At 43.9% G+C, this 13,698-nt stretch overlaps 1 protein-coding gene across 9 annotated transcripts in view; it reads right to left on the reverse strand.

Annotated features, from left to right (window-relative positions):
- ZNF655 (zinc finger protein 655) overlaps positions 1–8,960 on the reverse strand; it is a 33,044-nt gene extending 24,084 nt beyond the window's left edge. For 5 of the 9 annotated variants that reach the window (XR_013831528.1, XR_013831530.1, XR_013831531.1 and 2 more), the window contains exons 1-4: positions 8,886–8,960; positions 7,758–7,920; positions 6,460–6,545; positions 5,936–6,062 (exon numbers count right to left, since the gene is read on the reverse strand). Coding sequence is in view for 4 of the 9 variants with exons in the window: in XM_079944364.1 (XP_079800490.1) it covers positions 5,936–6,062; positions 6,460–6,545; positions 7,758–7,893 (349 nt within the window). In the remaining 5 variants the exon portion in view is untranslated. Of the gene's footprint in view, positions 1–10; positions 4,941–5,935; positions 6,063–6,459; positions 6,546–7,757; positions 7,921–8,669; positions 8,850–8,885 lie in introns of those variants that run through there. The other 4 variants (XM_079944367.1, XR_013831532.1, XM_079944363.1 and 1 more) reach the window with 4 other exon arrangements.
- Between the last annotated feature and the right edge of the window lie 4,738 nt (positions 8,961–13,698).

The raw sequence follows: 13,698 nt of genomic DNA on the forward strand, positions 1-13,698 counted from the left end.
GAAATGGGATGTGGCAATTTATCCCCAGATACTACACCAGCCACTTTTTCTCTTAATAATGGCTAATGGAGAAAGAAAGTAAATTCTTAGAAGACATTAGGAAGGCCTGGAGAGTGAGAAGGCCAAAGACCTTCTACAAGGAGTTCATATTTGTGCTCTAGAAAGAGGTATGCTAAGGGGCAAGTTGATGACTTTTGGGCGCATAAGTATTCATTTACACACACTCAGGGAATGTGGCGTGAGTGTGTACCTGTCTTCACAGAAATTATCATTATCACTCCTCATCTGTTGCCTACAGATTACTCTTTGTATTAGACCTGGCCTACAAGTATTAGACCTGGTCAAAATGGAGGTCATCAAAATATAACTCTGCTGGACTGGAGAAAGGTGAATTCTCAAGCACCTGTTGTGCGGTGAGCTAAACTGTAGCAATAGAATCAGTGAAGGCTGAAAAAATATTCCAAGGACCAATCTCAAGAAACAATTCATTTCAGGGCACATGAGGAAACAAATAATATGACACATCCTTACCCCTTAGGAGCTTATACTCTTGTTTATTCAACAAACATTTATGGAGTGCCTCCTATATGCAAAGTATGTAGGAGATAAAGAGCCCAAGCAGATAAGGTCCATCCCCTCAAGGACCTTACACTCTAACTGCAGAGACAGATATAAATAACTTACACTAATATGATACAGTGAGGAAGATGCAATAAAAGTGCATTTTCACACAAAATGGTCTTTCTCTGGCTTGCATAATGGACTGCTAGGATCTCACCTCTTTTATTTTTTTATTTTATTTTTTTTTATCTCATCTCTTTTAAAGCAAAAGCAAGAGGCAGTCTGCTTCTGAGGTGGGGCAGAACTATTACAGTATCAAAGGGGCAGTTTTTACACGTATTCAGCCCATAAAGCTTCTAGTAGCACACATACAAGGTCTAGCTCAAGCCCCTCATCTCCAAAAGCCTTTCTCTGCACTTACTGAATGTCTACAAACTGTATTATGTGTTCTTCTTATCCTGACATGTCTCTATATAATGAAGTTTACAGATTTTTTTAAATTGTTTTCAGGTATTATCATCCCTACCTGATTTATAAACTCTTTGATAGCAGGGACCATGTACCTTGTATCTTGCACTTCTTTTCATTCATTTATTTAAAAGCTACTCATTGAGTGCCAATTTTGTGCCCAAGTGTCAACAGATAATCAATGTTTTAAAAAGGGCTCTGGGCCTGAAAAGTATGATAAACCAATAGTTGTCCTATGGGATTCCACATGACAGCTTAAGAGCAGGGAGATCAGAACAGATATAAAAAAGGCATTTACTGTGTTTCTGAATTCCTGTTGGGCATAGAGTCAATTCTCTTTTTGGACACATTTTAGTTAAGGTCCTCCATGTCAAATGAAATAGTTTTGCAAGTTTAAAAAAAGTTAGTATGACATGACACAGCAACTACTCTGCTCAGAATTCTGATAACATAATTCGCAACTTTTGACAGATATTTATTAAGGTGTTTCTAGGTATTTGAAAATTGAAATTAATTTTGGTTACTCTATATCTACACTTAAATCACTTACACACAACAAAAAAGATCATCTTCTTGTTGGATTAGGGGTTTGATTTTAGACACATGTTTAAGGTAATGTAGGAAGGTATAGAGAATGCCTAGCAGGCAGTTAGAGATACACAAGACTGCAGTTTAGAAGAGAGAAAGGGATTCAAGATACAGACTTAAAGTCACTTGTATTATCAAAATATTAAGCTAAGATTCACTAAACATTTGGTAGGTGCAAAGTACCACACCAAGAGCTTTATAAGCTTTTACTCACTTAATACTCACCATAGCTTCATGAGATAGGAATTATTACTGTACCAATTTTACAAATGGGAAAACTAAGATTCAGAGAGGTTAAGAACGTTGCCCAAGGTCATGATAACTGGTGAAGCTGGGGCTCAAACAGACAGCCTTATTTCAGAAACCAGCTTTTAAATAATCTACTAGTAAAAAATGATGATTGTGAATGAAATCCATCCCTTCCTCTAAATATGTACAGAAAGAGAACAGAAGACCAACATAGTGACAATGGAGCAAAAGGTGAAAATAATAAAAAGAACAGAGAAACAGTAATTAGAACAATACACGGAGAGACAGGATCCAACAGATTTAGAATCATGACGTTTAATTAAAAGGGACCTGAGAGAACATTTAGTGTCAAAGGAATGAAAATCTCTTCGTAATAGGCACAGCCTGAGCAACATTCAATCTGAGAAAATTCCATTATGAACAAACAATTTGAACACTCTCCTGAAATCTTTGTCTGTATTAAGAAATCTGGTCCATAGCTCCCACTTGCTGCCCCTTCAGAAAGAACATGTGCTGGTAAGTAACCAGCACAAGCCAGGTGCTTACGCACATAACCTGATTTAAGCCTTGACACAACCCAGGAAGCAGACATTATTTTTTGTTTTATAGATGGAAATGTCATTATAATCGGTTTAAATATCTGCTCAGTCACAGATGGTAAATGGAACCCACAGTTAACATTCTTTCCAATCTATACTAAGGGTCACAGAAAGCATTAAAGCAGGTTTTCTCACCACTGGCCTGAATGCCTTTTTCCTAGATTTAAGTCAAAAATCTACGCTTTCAAAATATGCATTTTTCCTATCGAAATTTGAAATTTTTCCTATCTAAAATTAATTTTTTATTAAAACATTTTGATTTTTAAAATTGAAACCTTGACAGTTTTCTAATTAGATTTATTTTTAACTTAATCTGATCTTTAAAAATAACATTTAAAATTTACCTCATTGTTTGTTGCCTATACCAGTGCTGTGCTAAGATTTTAGCCATCTAAAAGCTGCATGCTTTTCTTCCTGGTCCTTAATAAACACACAAATAAAATCTCTCCTTAGCTATATTGTTCCTGTGTAGATACCTATTATAATGGAATGTATCCTCTAACAATTTTACTTTTTCTTGAATGCATGCCCTTTCTGCTCCCAAACTGTATAACCTCATGCCTGTCTGTCCATTTTAAATTACCATCATAGTACAGAGCCATAAAAATATAAAAAAACACTATATGTGGTTGGACTAACTGTCCTAAGGCACAAAACAGTGAAAAAGCGTGGGCTCCAGAGTCAGATCAGAGTCCATAGCCTAGCTTTGTCCCTGGATGGATCACTTAACTCCTCTTAGCCTCGGATATAAAACAGAATAATACCTGCTCACAGGGTTATGGTAAGGATTAAATGAGATATGTTAAGTAGTAGTGAACAACTGTGGTAGTGAAAGACATTCTATACAAAATCATTTTTGCCCTCACGACATCAACTTCAAAAAGCAAGGCGTATGTGCCAAACATTCCTGATTTATCAGCTCACTCACTATCCAGTAGAGTTCTGGGAAGCAGCTTTCTAATGCTGTCACCTAACAGGGCACCTGCCACACTGCCCCATGTGAATTGTAATCCAAGCTTTTTTCCCAGTCTTATTAATCTCCAGCACTAAGTCACAGACGACTTCCCTTTGGGTATGACCCCCAAGCCAGTAATTCACTCACTGGCAACAGTATATGCTTCTTTTTAGATGTGGTAATGAAAATTTTTACCTACTTTTTTATTCTTTTACTCTGTTCATACTCTGTATATTTATTATTGTGTAGTGGAAGCACTTAACCAAAAGACCAAAGTTCTGATATCTGTGACAAATACAACTCAGAGCTACTATCATGGGAAAAAGGTATGAACTGGAAAACAGGGCTGCTAAATCAGAGACTGAATTATAAAGTCCTTATTTTACAACACAAAACATTAAGCTAAGTTAACTAAGTGTATAAACTTCAATTTCAAGTGGAGTTTGCTGAACCCCCAAATATGAAAATTACTTCCTAAAGATTGTAAAAAATAATTACTAAGGAGAGGCTGCTGACTTGGTCACAAAAACAAGTTGAGTAGGAGGGCTTCTTTTACGTAATTGTGCCCAGCATGTGTGACTGTGCATACGTGTCCTGTGTATGTGCAGAGATGACAGAGGAAATGGGATAAAATTCAGTCTAACAGTATGCTGTGCTGTTAGGCTGATTGAACTACTAAGAAGTTTCTTTACTCCAAAAAGTAGACAGGTTAACTGTTGGAAATTATGTAATTATTAGATATTAACAGTAATTTACAATTACATATCACTTTACAATTTACAAGTTGTTGAATATACATTCAATTTGACAGCCTGAAGGAAAGACAGCCTTTCCATTCCATTGAGGAAAGGCTAAGGAACACTTGACCAGGAAAGGTCATATAAACGCATCAATCTGTACAGCCCCACAAAGAATAAACGGGACAAAGGCAGGACCCTGGAGGGGGCCACAGGGATTTAAAGGAAGCAAAAGACTAGAACGTTAGAAAGGCCCAGGGGTCTCAGGAGATTTAGGCAACAGAAGGGGCAGGTCATGTTCACTACAGAAAAGGAGGGGCACACAGAGTATGTTCCACAGTCTAAAATAACATGAAAAGATCATAACCGAAGAGCTGGAGTCGAACTTTGTGGTTTCTGAGAACACAAGTCGATGACCACCAACCATGGCTTCTGATTGAGCTCAGAATTCAGGGTTCAAAATTCTGGTTGCAACGGAGGGCTTCCTTGGCCCTTTGAAATTTATCAAAGGTCATCTGAGGAGCTGCAATTTTACATAGTGGTGGCATCCTGAGAAGCATCTACTCCATCAATCAAGTGTAATATCTCATAACCGTGGAAAAGGAGTTTCCGAGCGGGGACGAGCACTATCGATGGGAAGCCGATACCTGGGCCATCTCTTGGAGATTCCTGCTGAAAGGACTGCAAGTGTTTCTCCAGAGAAAGCACTTGCCTGGGTATGACTCAGGGCCGGGCAGGAATTCACACTATGAATCCGGGTGGTGGGAAGGCGGAGAAGTATGCCTACGAAGATCAAAGAGCCAGGAATGGAAAACATACTAAAAACCTTCCCAGTGGGCAGGCTGCCTCCCCACAGATAAGAAGACCTCTTTAATCCTGAGTGTAATCAAGGAGACAAAACAACACCCTGGATGCCACCAGCACAGGCAAAGCAAAAAAGAGTTTAAAAAAAAAAAAAGAGAGAAAGGGAGAGAAAGAGAAAAGAAAAAGTATGATTAAGTACATACATACATAACAAAGAAAAGAGCAGCAGAGACAGGCAAAAAAAGAAAGAGGAGCAATGCTCACACCGAGGGGGATGCCGACAACTCCCACCGATCCTTCTCTACAACACCACAGGTTGTCTAATCTCAGCTGCCAACTGCACCATCCAAATGACAAAGGAGAGACTCGGTCTAAGTCTGAGACTTCTGCAGCTCGGGTGAGGTTACGCAGCATTACCTTCTGGGTGACTCACTGAAATGTACTCGCAGTGAGTCATGCCTTGAAATCAAGTCTCTCAAATTCTGCCTACTTGCAGATGAATTTAGGGATCTTAAGAGGTGAGGGATTATTCAACAAAGACGTTAGCCTATCTTAAAAAAAAAAAGGCATTTCTTCTTCTGAGAAAAATGGGAAACTCTCAGATACAGGGGCACTGAATTACCAGGTAGGAAAGTGTCTGGTTGTGGGTTGGGAGGCCCTAGAGTCTCTCTCATAAAAAAGGAAAAGATAGGGAAAGTGAGAACTTGCAAAGCACCAGCAAGTTTCCCTTTTCCAACAGGGAACAGATGCCCCACAAAAGCAAGAAACATTAACTGAGGTTAAGGAGTAGAATGTCTCCTCCTGAAACCCCCGAAGGAAACCCACTCCCAGAGGACACGACCTTAAAGAAGGAGGAATCGGAGGTTCTACGACCAGGGATCTGAGCCACACTCAGAGACCTCACACCTACTCAAAAACAAGGAAGTAAAGAAATCCTAAGCGGTAAACTGAATAATAAGAAAGGCAATCCTTACCCAGTGAGACCAGGTTCCCATAATTCTCTAACATCACTTCTCTGTAGAGAGCCCTCTGAACAGGGTCCAGGCATCCCCATTCCTCTCGAGTAAGGTGCACAGCCACATCCTCGAATGTCACAAACTCCTGAAATAACACAGCCTGGCTGCTCTGGGGAAGGAGGCCACCACAGCATCATGGCCAGAGAATGAAGGAGATGATACAGAGGGTCTGCAGGGTGCATTTATGGTGGAAAGGAGGGAGAACAGAGTAGAATCTAGGGAATAGGTTCCACAACCCTTTAACATCTAATAAGCGCCCATGACAGCACCAAGGATAAAGGAAGTGTTTGCTGGTGGTATTGGGGAGATGGAAAGGTGGTTTCTGTGAAGTCCAGGTCTCTGAAGATGATCAGCACCCAACCTGGGGTCTGCTATTAAAAAAAAAAAAAATTCAGGAAAGGTTTATGGATGGGATGAGGAAAGGACCACACTCAATCAGCAGCAATAGTCCCTGAGGAAAAGCAGAGGGTTCCTCAGCTCACCTGGTACCTGGCTGTTAGGAGCGCAGCTGCCTGGTCTCCTGGGCTTCCCTCGTGGGGAAGAGCAGGCACCTGGGGGACAGGTGGAGCTGAGGGAGGAGAAAGGAGCCAAGAGTGAGAGCAGCCCTTCCCCAGGGCTCCCTTACGCAAGAGAGAGTCAGTGGGACCCTTACTCACATCAACATTACGGTAAAACCAACGAACGTTTATCGGGTATTGACCATGTTCTGCACCTTCTCAGCACCTGCATGCCCTCCTTACACATGCTTAGACCCGTGATACAGGATTTTATTATGAAATCTCATATTGTACATTATTCCATGACATGACATACCTCTAACAGAAGGGTAAGCACTGTTACCTGTTTTGCAAATGGGCAAAGCAAAGCATAAAGATTTGCAGTGGCTCATCCAGAGCCACAGTTATTTAGTAGACTTTTGACCCTCTCCCAGACACTGTTCTGTAAACTTCATTAAGCCTTTCTTTTGAGACTGGGCACTGTCTCTGCAACCAGTGTGTAAGGCCCTCTAGAATAAGGAGTGGTCATCTGTTTCCTCATACTCCTTTCCACACTCTCACAATGCTCCACAGCACTCTACGCACCATGGCACTCAGCTGGTGTTCCTGACACACAAGTTATTTCAGGCACTGCAGTCGGCACAAGTGATCTCATACAAACTTCATACAAGACAAAGGCAGTACAAGAGAGATCAACCTCTCTCTATAATACATAAAAATGTTATTTTGTGGTCAACATGTGATATGTATACATTGTTATTTTACGGTCAATATGTGATATGTATACATTGGGCTCAACCAAGGAATTAGATGGTTGTTTTCTTGATCAAAATTAGATTAGTCACGAACACTGCAGTTGCAACAGAATGGCAGCTGGCAAAGCACAAAAGGTCAAGGAGGGAAGAAACTAAGTTAAGGGAACAGGGGGAGGGACAGGCCCTAAATCTAAGAGGAAGTGAAAGCAAGGCACGGGCGGTAAGGTGCGGCAAAAGCAGCATTTCTTAGAAATTATTCTGAATGTGGTAACTGCGATGAAGTGAAAGTTGCATGAAGGAGAAACAGCCAGAGCAGAGTGAGCGAAGACCACTCGGCCTATTAAAGGACAGGCTGACCTCAACAGAGGGGCCGAGATCAGGACTGGACTGAGTTGCGTCTGTGCCTCCCCTTCAAGATCTCCCTCTAGGGAGCAATCTCTCATTGAAATCCCTGGCCTCTCTCATACCAGGCCCAGGAGCCCCTCTGCACTCCCATTCTCCTGGATGGAAGTGGTCTCTCTGCCTTACCCCCAGTGAGTCCCTGTTCCATGTCGGTGTCCTGCACGAACTGAGGCTCTCGGGACAGACCCTCAGAGTGGGTCTCCAAAGGCTGAAACTGGACCCTTGGAGATCCTGCTGCTTCCTGGGCCGATATTTCCTCCATCCCTGTTCTGGAGAACGATGACCATCACTGCAGGGTGAGATTAGGAGAAATTATTGTAACAAGTTAAAACAACCCATCATTTTACATTCTCAGGACTTAGCAAAGTATCTTGCACACTGTAGACACAATGAAAATAGTTAATGATGATTAACCACCTAAAATAAACAGCAGGAAGAAAAATGGACATTATTCACGTTCAGATATTTAAGAACCAAGTCATATGGTCCAAGTATGCAGTTTATTTGAACTCCACTAATCCAGAATTTGTGGAATTTTTTTTAATCAAGGAAACACAATTTAAGAGCCTAAAATTTTCTGTGTAAATTGAAAATACTTGACATTTACAAACTTCTTTCAAGGTTCAGGTATGCACCCAGAGAAACACACTAGTTCCGATACTCGTAATTTTTTAAAAGCAGGCCCCTACGAATTTTTTGGTAAACACTGTCAGCCCCCTCTGAATTACTGAATGGCCTCAACTGATAACCAAGTTCCACTCTGGGGGGTCAGACCCTTCGATAACTCAGACTAGGTGGCAAGGCCCTTCCCACAATCCTGACAGTAAGCCAGGGAAGGGCTGCGACTCTAACAGGTCTGACTGGTTGTCCTTCACACCCAAGGACGCGGCAGCGCTCCGTCCCCTTTCCACACCCTCAGAAAGGGCCCTCGCGCCCGGCCCTCAGAAGGCCTCGCCCGGCGCTGCCCTCCTCCCACTTCCCTGCTAGGTCAAGACACGGTCCCAAAAGGGCGAAGCGGGTCCCAGAAACCCAGCTCACAGCAGGGCACGGTCACCGGGTCCTGACGGCGGGGCCCTCCGTCCGCGGGGTGTCGGGGCGAACCCTGACTGAAGAGACACGGGCCCTCGCACCCCGGCCCCGCGCGCCCCTGGGGACGGGAACCGCAGTCAGCCGGGGACGAGAGACTCCTCCTCCCCGGGAGGCTAAACAAGGAGCCAACCCACCGCAACCCCAGAACGCCTTCCGGGGACTCACCAAGCGGAGGGGCGGGCCGGTCGGCCGTCCGGTAGCGGACGCCCTGGCTCACGGGGCCACCACAGCCTTTCGGGGGTCGCTCTAGGCTGCTCGGAGGCCGGCGCTTCTCTGTGGTACTTCCGGAGGCGGAGTCCGATGGCTGGGGGCAGGGCGGGCCCCGGATGAGGGCCCCGGATGCGGGCCCCGGATAAGCGGGTGTCAGTCGCTAAGCCTTGTTTGTGAGGCTTTTCCATCCACGTCCTTCTGCCGGTCTCACCCTCCCTGCTGACCCCCGCTGGCCGCTCTGTAGCCAGTACATCGGTAGTGACCGCGACAGCCCCGGACTTGGGAAGGCGGCCCCGCTCTCCCTTCCCTGGCTGCAGCCAACCTTCGAGACTCCCCACGGGGTGGTGGCTCTTCCGCGGGGGTGCGTGTCGGGGATGAGGACGAAATGTCCAACCTAGTGGTCCGACCTCCATGAGTCAGCCGTTCGGGAACTAGCACAGGGGTACAAAATACGCTGATTACAGCCAGGGTTGAAGGCGCTTCGGTTATATGAGAACCTTAGAAAATCATAGGATCGAAACATAATACGGTTCTTGGGGGAAGGTGGGGGCATTGAGCAAGTTGGAGTGGAAGAGAGACTGGGAAAGAGCTGTGTTCCTGGTGGAAAGACGGGACTCTGCAGAAGGAGGGATGGGTAAAGCACGGTGCACGTGGACAGGCAGGCCCAGGGCTAGCACAGAAGCCCCTAGGGCATTAGGACCTCCTGCATCCTTAGAGAATGTGATGTCTTGTGGTGGGACTAGGTCCGCCAGGGACTGGCAAGTCGACTAAAGAATCAAAACAGTGATTGGAAGGGACTTTAGGTACTACTCCTTTGTTTAAGCTCACAAATCAGATATTTACCCTTTAATGATATTTGACATTTACAGTTAAATATAAGAAAAATCAAGTGTGACATTCTCCATGCTTTTTCAAATTACATAAGCCTCTGGGAGATTCTGATATGCCTTCCCTTTCTCTCCTTGAATATCTCATGAACCTACAGCAACTTCCTACTATGACACAATCTCTCTAGTCTATAGTATCTCTGTCACAATGGAGTCAGCATCACGGATAGGAAATGCACTGCTTAAGAAAAAAAAAAATGCACTGCTTGGTCAATAACTTGTTGGACAGCTCCAGTTAGAAAGTTTTTTTTTTGTGTTGAACAGAACTATACCTCCTGGTGATGTCCATTGTTCCTGTTGCAATCCCTGGGACAACAGATGACACATTACTTCCTGCTTGTCATTAACAACTTGTTATGAACCAGGTTCGTTTGCCCAATGGGCAGCAAGCCAAACACTGAGAGACTGAGGTTTGCAGCAGAGTTTATTAACACGGAAGCCAAGTGAGGAGGTAGGAAAACAAATCTCAGATCCACCTCCCTGAAGGTGAGGGACTTGAGATTTTTATTGGATAAAGAAGCAGGTTGGTCTTAAGTGTGGGGTAAGGTGATAGGAGGTTGGGGAAAGGTGAGGTAATCAGTGTTGTGCAAAGGCATATCTGAGTTACAGGCTTCTTAATGGGATGCATGTTCAAAAATGCAGGCACTTAGCATGATCTGAGCTTCGAGTTTTTGGCCCTCTGATGTCAAAAGTTCATTCGTCAGACACCTGCACAGGCTGAGTTTTAGGATCAGTGGTCCCAACCAGTCTTAGCCAGCTTGAACTGGACAAGAGCTGACTCCAAGTTTCTGAAAAACAGCTTTAGCCCTGTTACTGTAGCCACTCATATGACAGAGGTGTTATCTATAGGGGTAGTTGAGGAATCTCGTGGTATATTATCTAGGCTACATGAAGCTTGGAGGGTGTGTAACTTGAAAAAATTAATTTAAGCGAGCTTGTTCAGTGAAGGCAGAGGGTTTTTTATTTTATTTTATTATTATTATTTTTTTTGCGGTACGCAGGCCTCTCACTGTTGTGGCCTCTCCCGTTGCAGAGCACAGGCTCCGGATGCGCGGCCTCAGCGGCCATGGCTTACGGGCCCAGCCGCTCCGCAGCATGTGGGATCTTCCCAGACCGGGACACGAACCCGCGTCCCCTGCATCGGCAGGCGGACTCTCAACCACTGCACCACCAGGGAAGCCCAGCAGAGGGTTTTTTAAACAAGTTGTTCCTTTACCTGCTGTTCTGTAAAACAAGCTCAAGAATTGGGCACCATTTCAAGCTCTTCTAATGTTCTAGGATAGCTATAAGTTTGAGGTTCTTTCCTGAGTTGCCCCACAGGTTGTAGCTCTCAGCAGAGTGTTGCATTTCTACAGCAGAGGTGAGCAAACTATGACAGTGGTGCATCTGTGTCTAAGTTTTGCCCGACTCGGGCAGTTTTCTCCAGCGAGAGGTCCTCAGGAGGCACCCATTTAAGAGTCCATGTCCCACCAATAGGCACGAATCCCTAACAAAGGATGGTAAGAAACAGTAGCTACTGTTTTGCTCTTGAGCACAATTTTCTTTCAACCGTTATTCAGATGATGCAGGTGGAAACAACGAACTCACAAAATCTATGATTTTTAACTTAAACTATATTGCTTTAAAGAACATGTAGGAGCCACTATTCCCAAGGGATTGAACACTTCACTACTCCTTCCCACATGCCCACCATTGCACTAGGCATGGATAGATACAAAAGAAGGGAACTATCACACCAGAATCGATACATGCTCTGAATATGGGTTTATCTTCCCTGACTGCTTTGCCTCCATCTGCACCGTCATCTGAGGGCTTATAGGATGCCTTATCCACTGGATATACCTTAAACCAAGGAACCCATTTTATAGTCTAGGAGGTGTGACAATGAGCTTGTAACCACAGAATTCACAGCGTTTACTCATCAGCCAGAAACAACTAGCACGATGGAACTGTGGAATGGCACGTTGAAGACTCAGCTAAATTGCTGATACAAGATACAGCACCTTGTGAAGCTGGGGAGCTGTCCTCCAAGATACAGTATATGCATTGAACCAATAACATATATATGGTATTGTGTCTCCAACAGAAAGACTACATGGATACAGGAACCAAGGAGTCAAAAGAGGAGTGGCCCCTATTAACCATCATAACCAGCAACCTATGTGTGGAATTTGTGCTTCCTGTCTCCCCAGTCTAGAGTCTGTTGGGTATGATCCTGATTCTCAAGAAGGGCATTTCTTCTAGGAGATACCTTGAGTGTTCCACTGAACTGGAAACTGAAAATGCCACCAGGCCACTTCAGTTCCTTGTGCCATTATATCAGCAGGCAAAGAATGGAGTTATTACAAAGGCTTCCTACAGTCCCTTTGACACACAATACATAAATACAAAAACATACCCAGCTGGCTGCACTCAACAACCTACCTTCCTGGATCCTTTAGGCGCTTTAAAGTACGAACAGGGGTGGGAGGATAGGGGAGAAGGCAGATTTAGGCAAAGAAGAAAAATACAACGTACAACAATGTAATGGCTCTTAGAGATGACTTGCAACACTGGAAGGAAATAGGAGGAAGAATCTGGAGGCAGAAGTTCTGGGATTATGTCTTCAACCATAGGTCCATAGGTCAGGGAGCCAGGAGGAGGACCATAGGAGGACCATAGGTCAGGGAGCCAGCCAGTGATAGAGGAGCAAAAACCTACTCAAGTGGATTACTGAAGAGTCACAGGGAAGTAGAAGGAGGAAACAATGGCAACCACAGCAAGGTCAAACCTCACTGGGAATGGAACATTACTCTGGGCTTGGAAGATTATTCAGAATATCACCTAGTCATTTGTAGCCTCTGTAGTAGGTGGCTGTTCCTTTTGGGCTTTCCATTTTTGCCCTCAAATTTGTCTTGGAACTTAAGAGCCATGTCACAATCATTCAAGGTCTCTTTTACTGTTTTATAAAAAGTGAAGTAATAGCAAATGCTGTAATTACTGTGATAACATTTTGATAGCAAAAATGCCTCAAATTCGAATTACTATAATAATTTCATTACTATCACACTCAAAACTCCCTGGAAACATTAGCCAAGCTCAGAATCTTGTAACTATCTAGTATTGGAAAGAATATCTGTTGCCTATTGAACAAATAATTGAAAATACTGTCGACTGAAAAAAAAAAGCACAACCTAAAAGTTGAGAATTATGTTTTATTTGGCAGACAAAATTGAGGACTTAAGCTGGGAAGACAGCCTCTCAGCTCTAAGGGGCTGCTCCGAAGAGGTAAGGGAGAAGCCAGGATATGTAGGAGTTTTGCAGCAAAAACCTCGTAGCCAGAATATCAAAAGATTACTCTTAATTAAAGAAAACCAGACATTTCAAGTTAATGATTTTAGAGCTTTTCTATATATGGGAAGATGCAAGAGACTGGGCTCACTGAAATCATTCCTTTGACATGCACCTCAGCTGTCTGGGGCCAGTACCCTGCTCTTCTCCATCCTGAATCCCCTCAGGGTACACAGTTGGGGGCGGCTGCAGTGACTGCTGGCTTGAAGGCCGCAGTTTACTGGTATGGCAGGCAACATTTTTCCTCCCCAGGTCCGTTCAAGTGGCAATACGCAATCAGGGTCCCCGGAGAAGCAACCACTTTGGTTTCGTGAAACCATCCATCCTTGACTTCACTTTGCTCTACTGTCTACATTTTTGTTTCAGTCCCTCTGCCACAGACACACAATCACCTTATTGTTTGATAATAACTAGAATTATTACGATTACTGCCATCAATAAGAAAAAGTAGGAGAATTGTATAAGTATCTGAGCCGGAGGGTACCGAGGGAAACTTAACCCCCGTTTTCCCGGATGGGAAAAGGGGAGCTAAGTCATCCCCAAAGCCCGAC

Source organism: Stenella coeruleoalba (genome assembly GCF_951394435.1).
Source record: "Stenella coeruleoalba genome assembly, chromosome: 15".
Classification (NCBI taxonomy): Eukaryota; Metazoa; Chordata; class Mammalia; order Artiodactyla; family Delphinidae; genus Stenella; species Stenella coeruleoalba.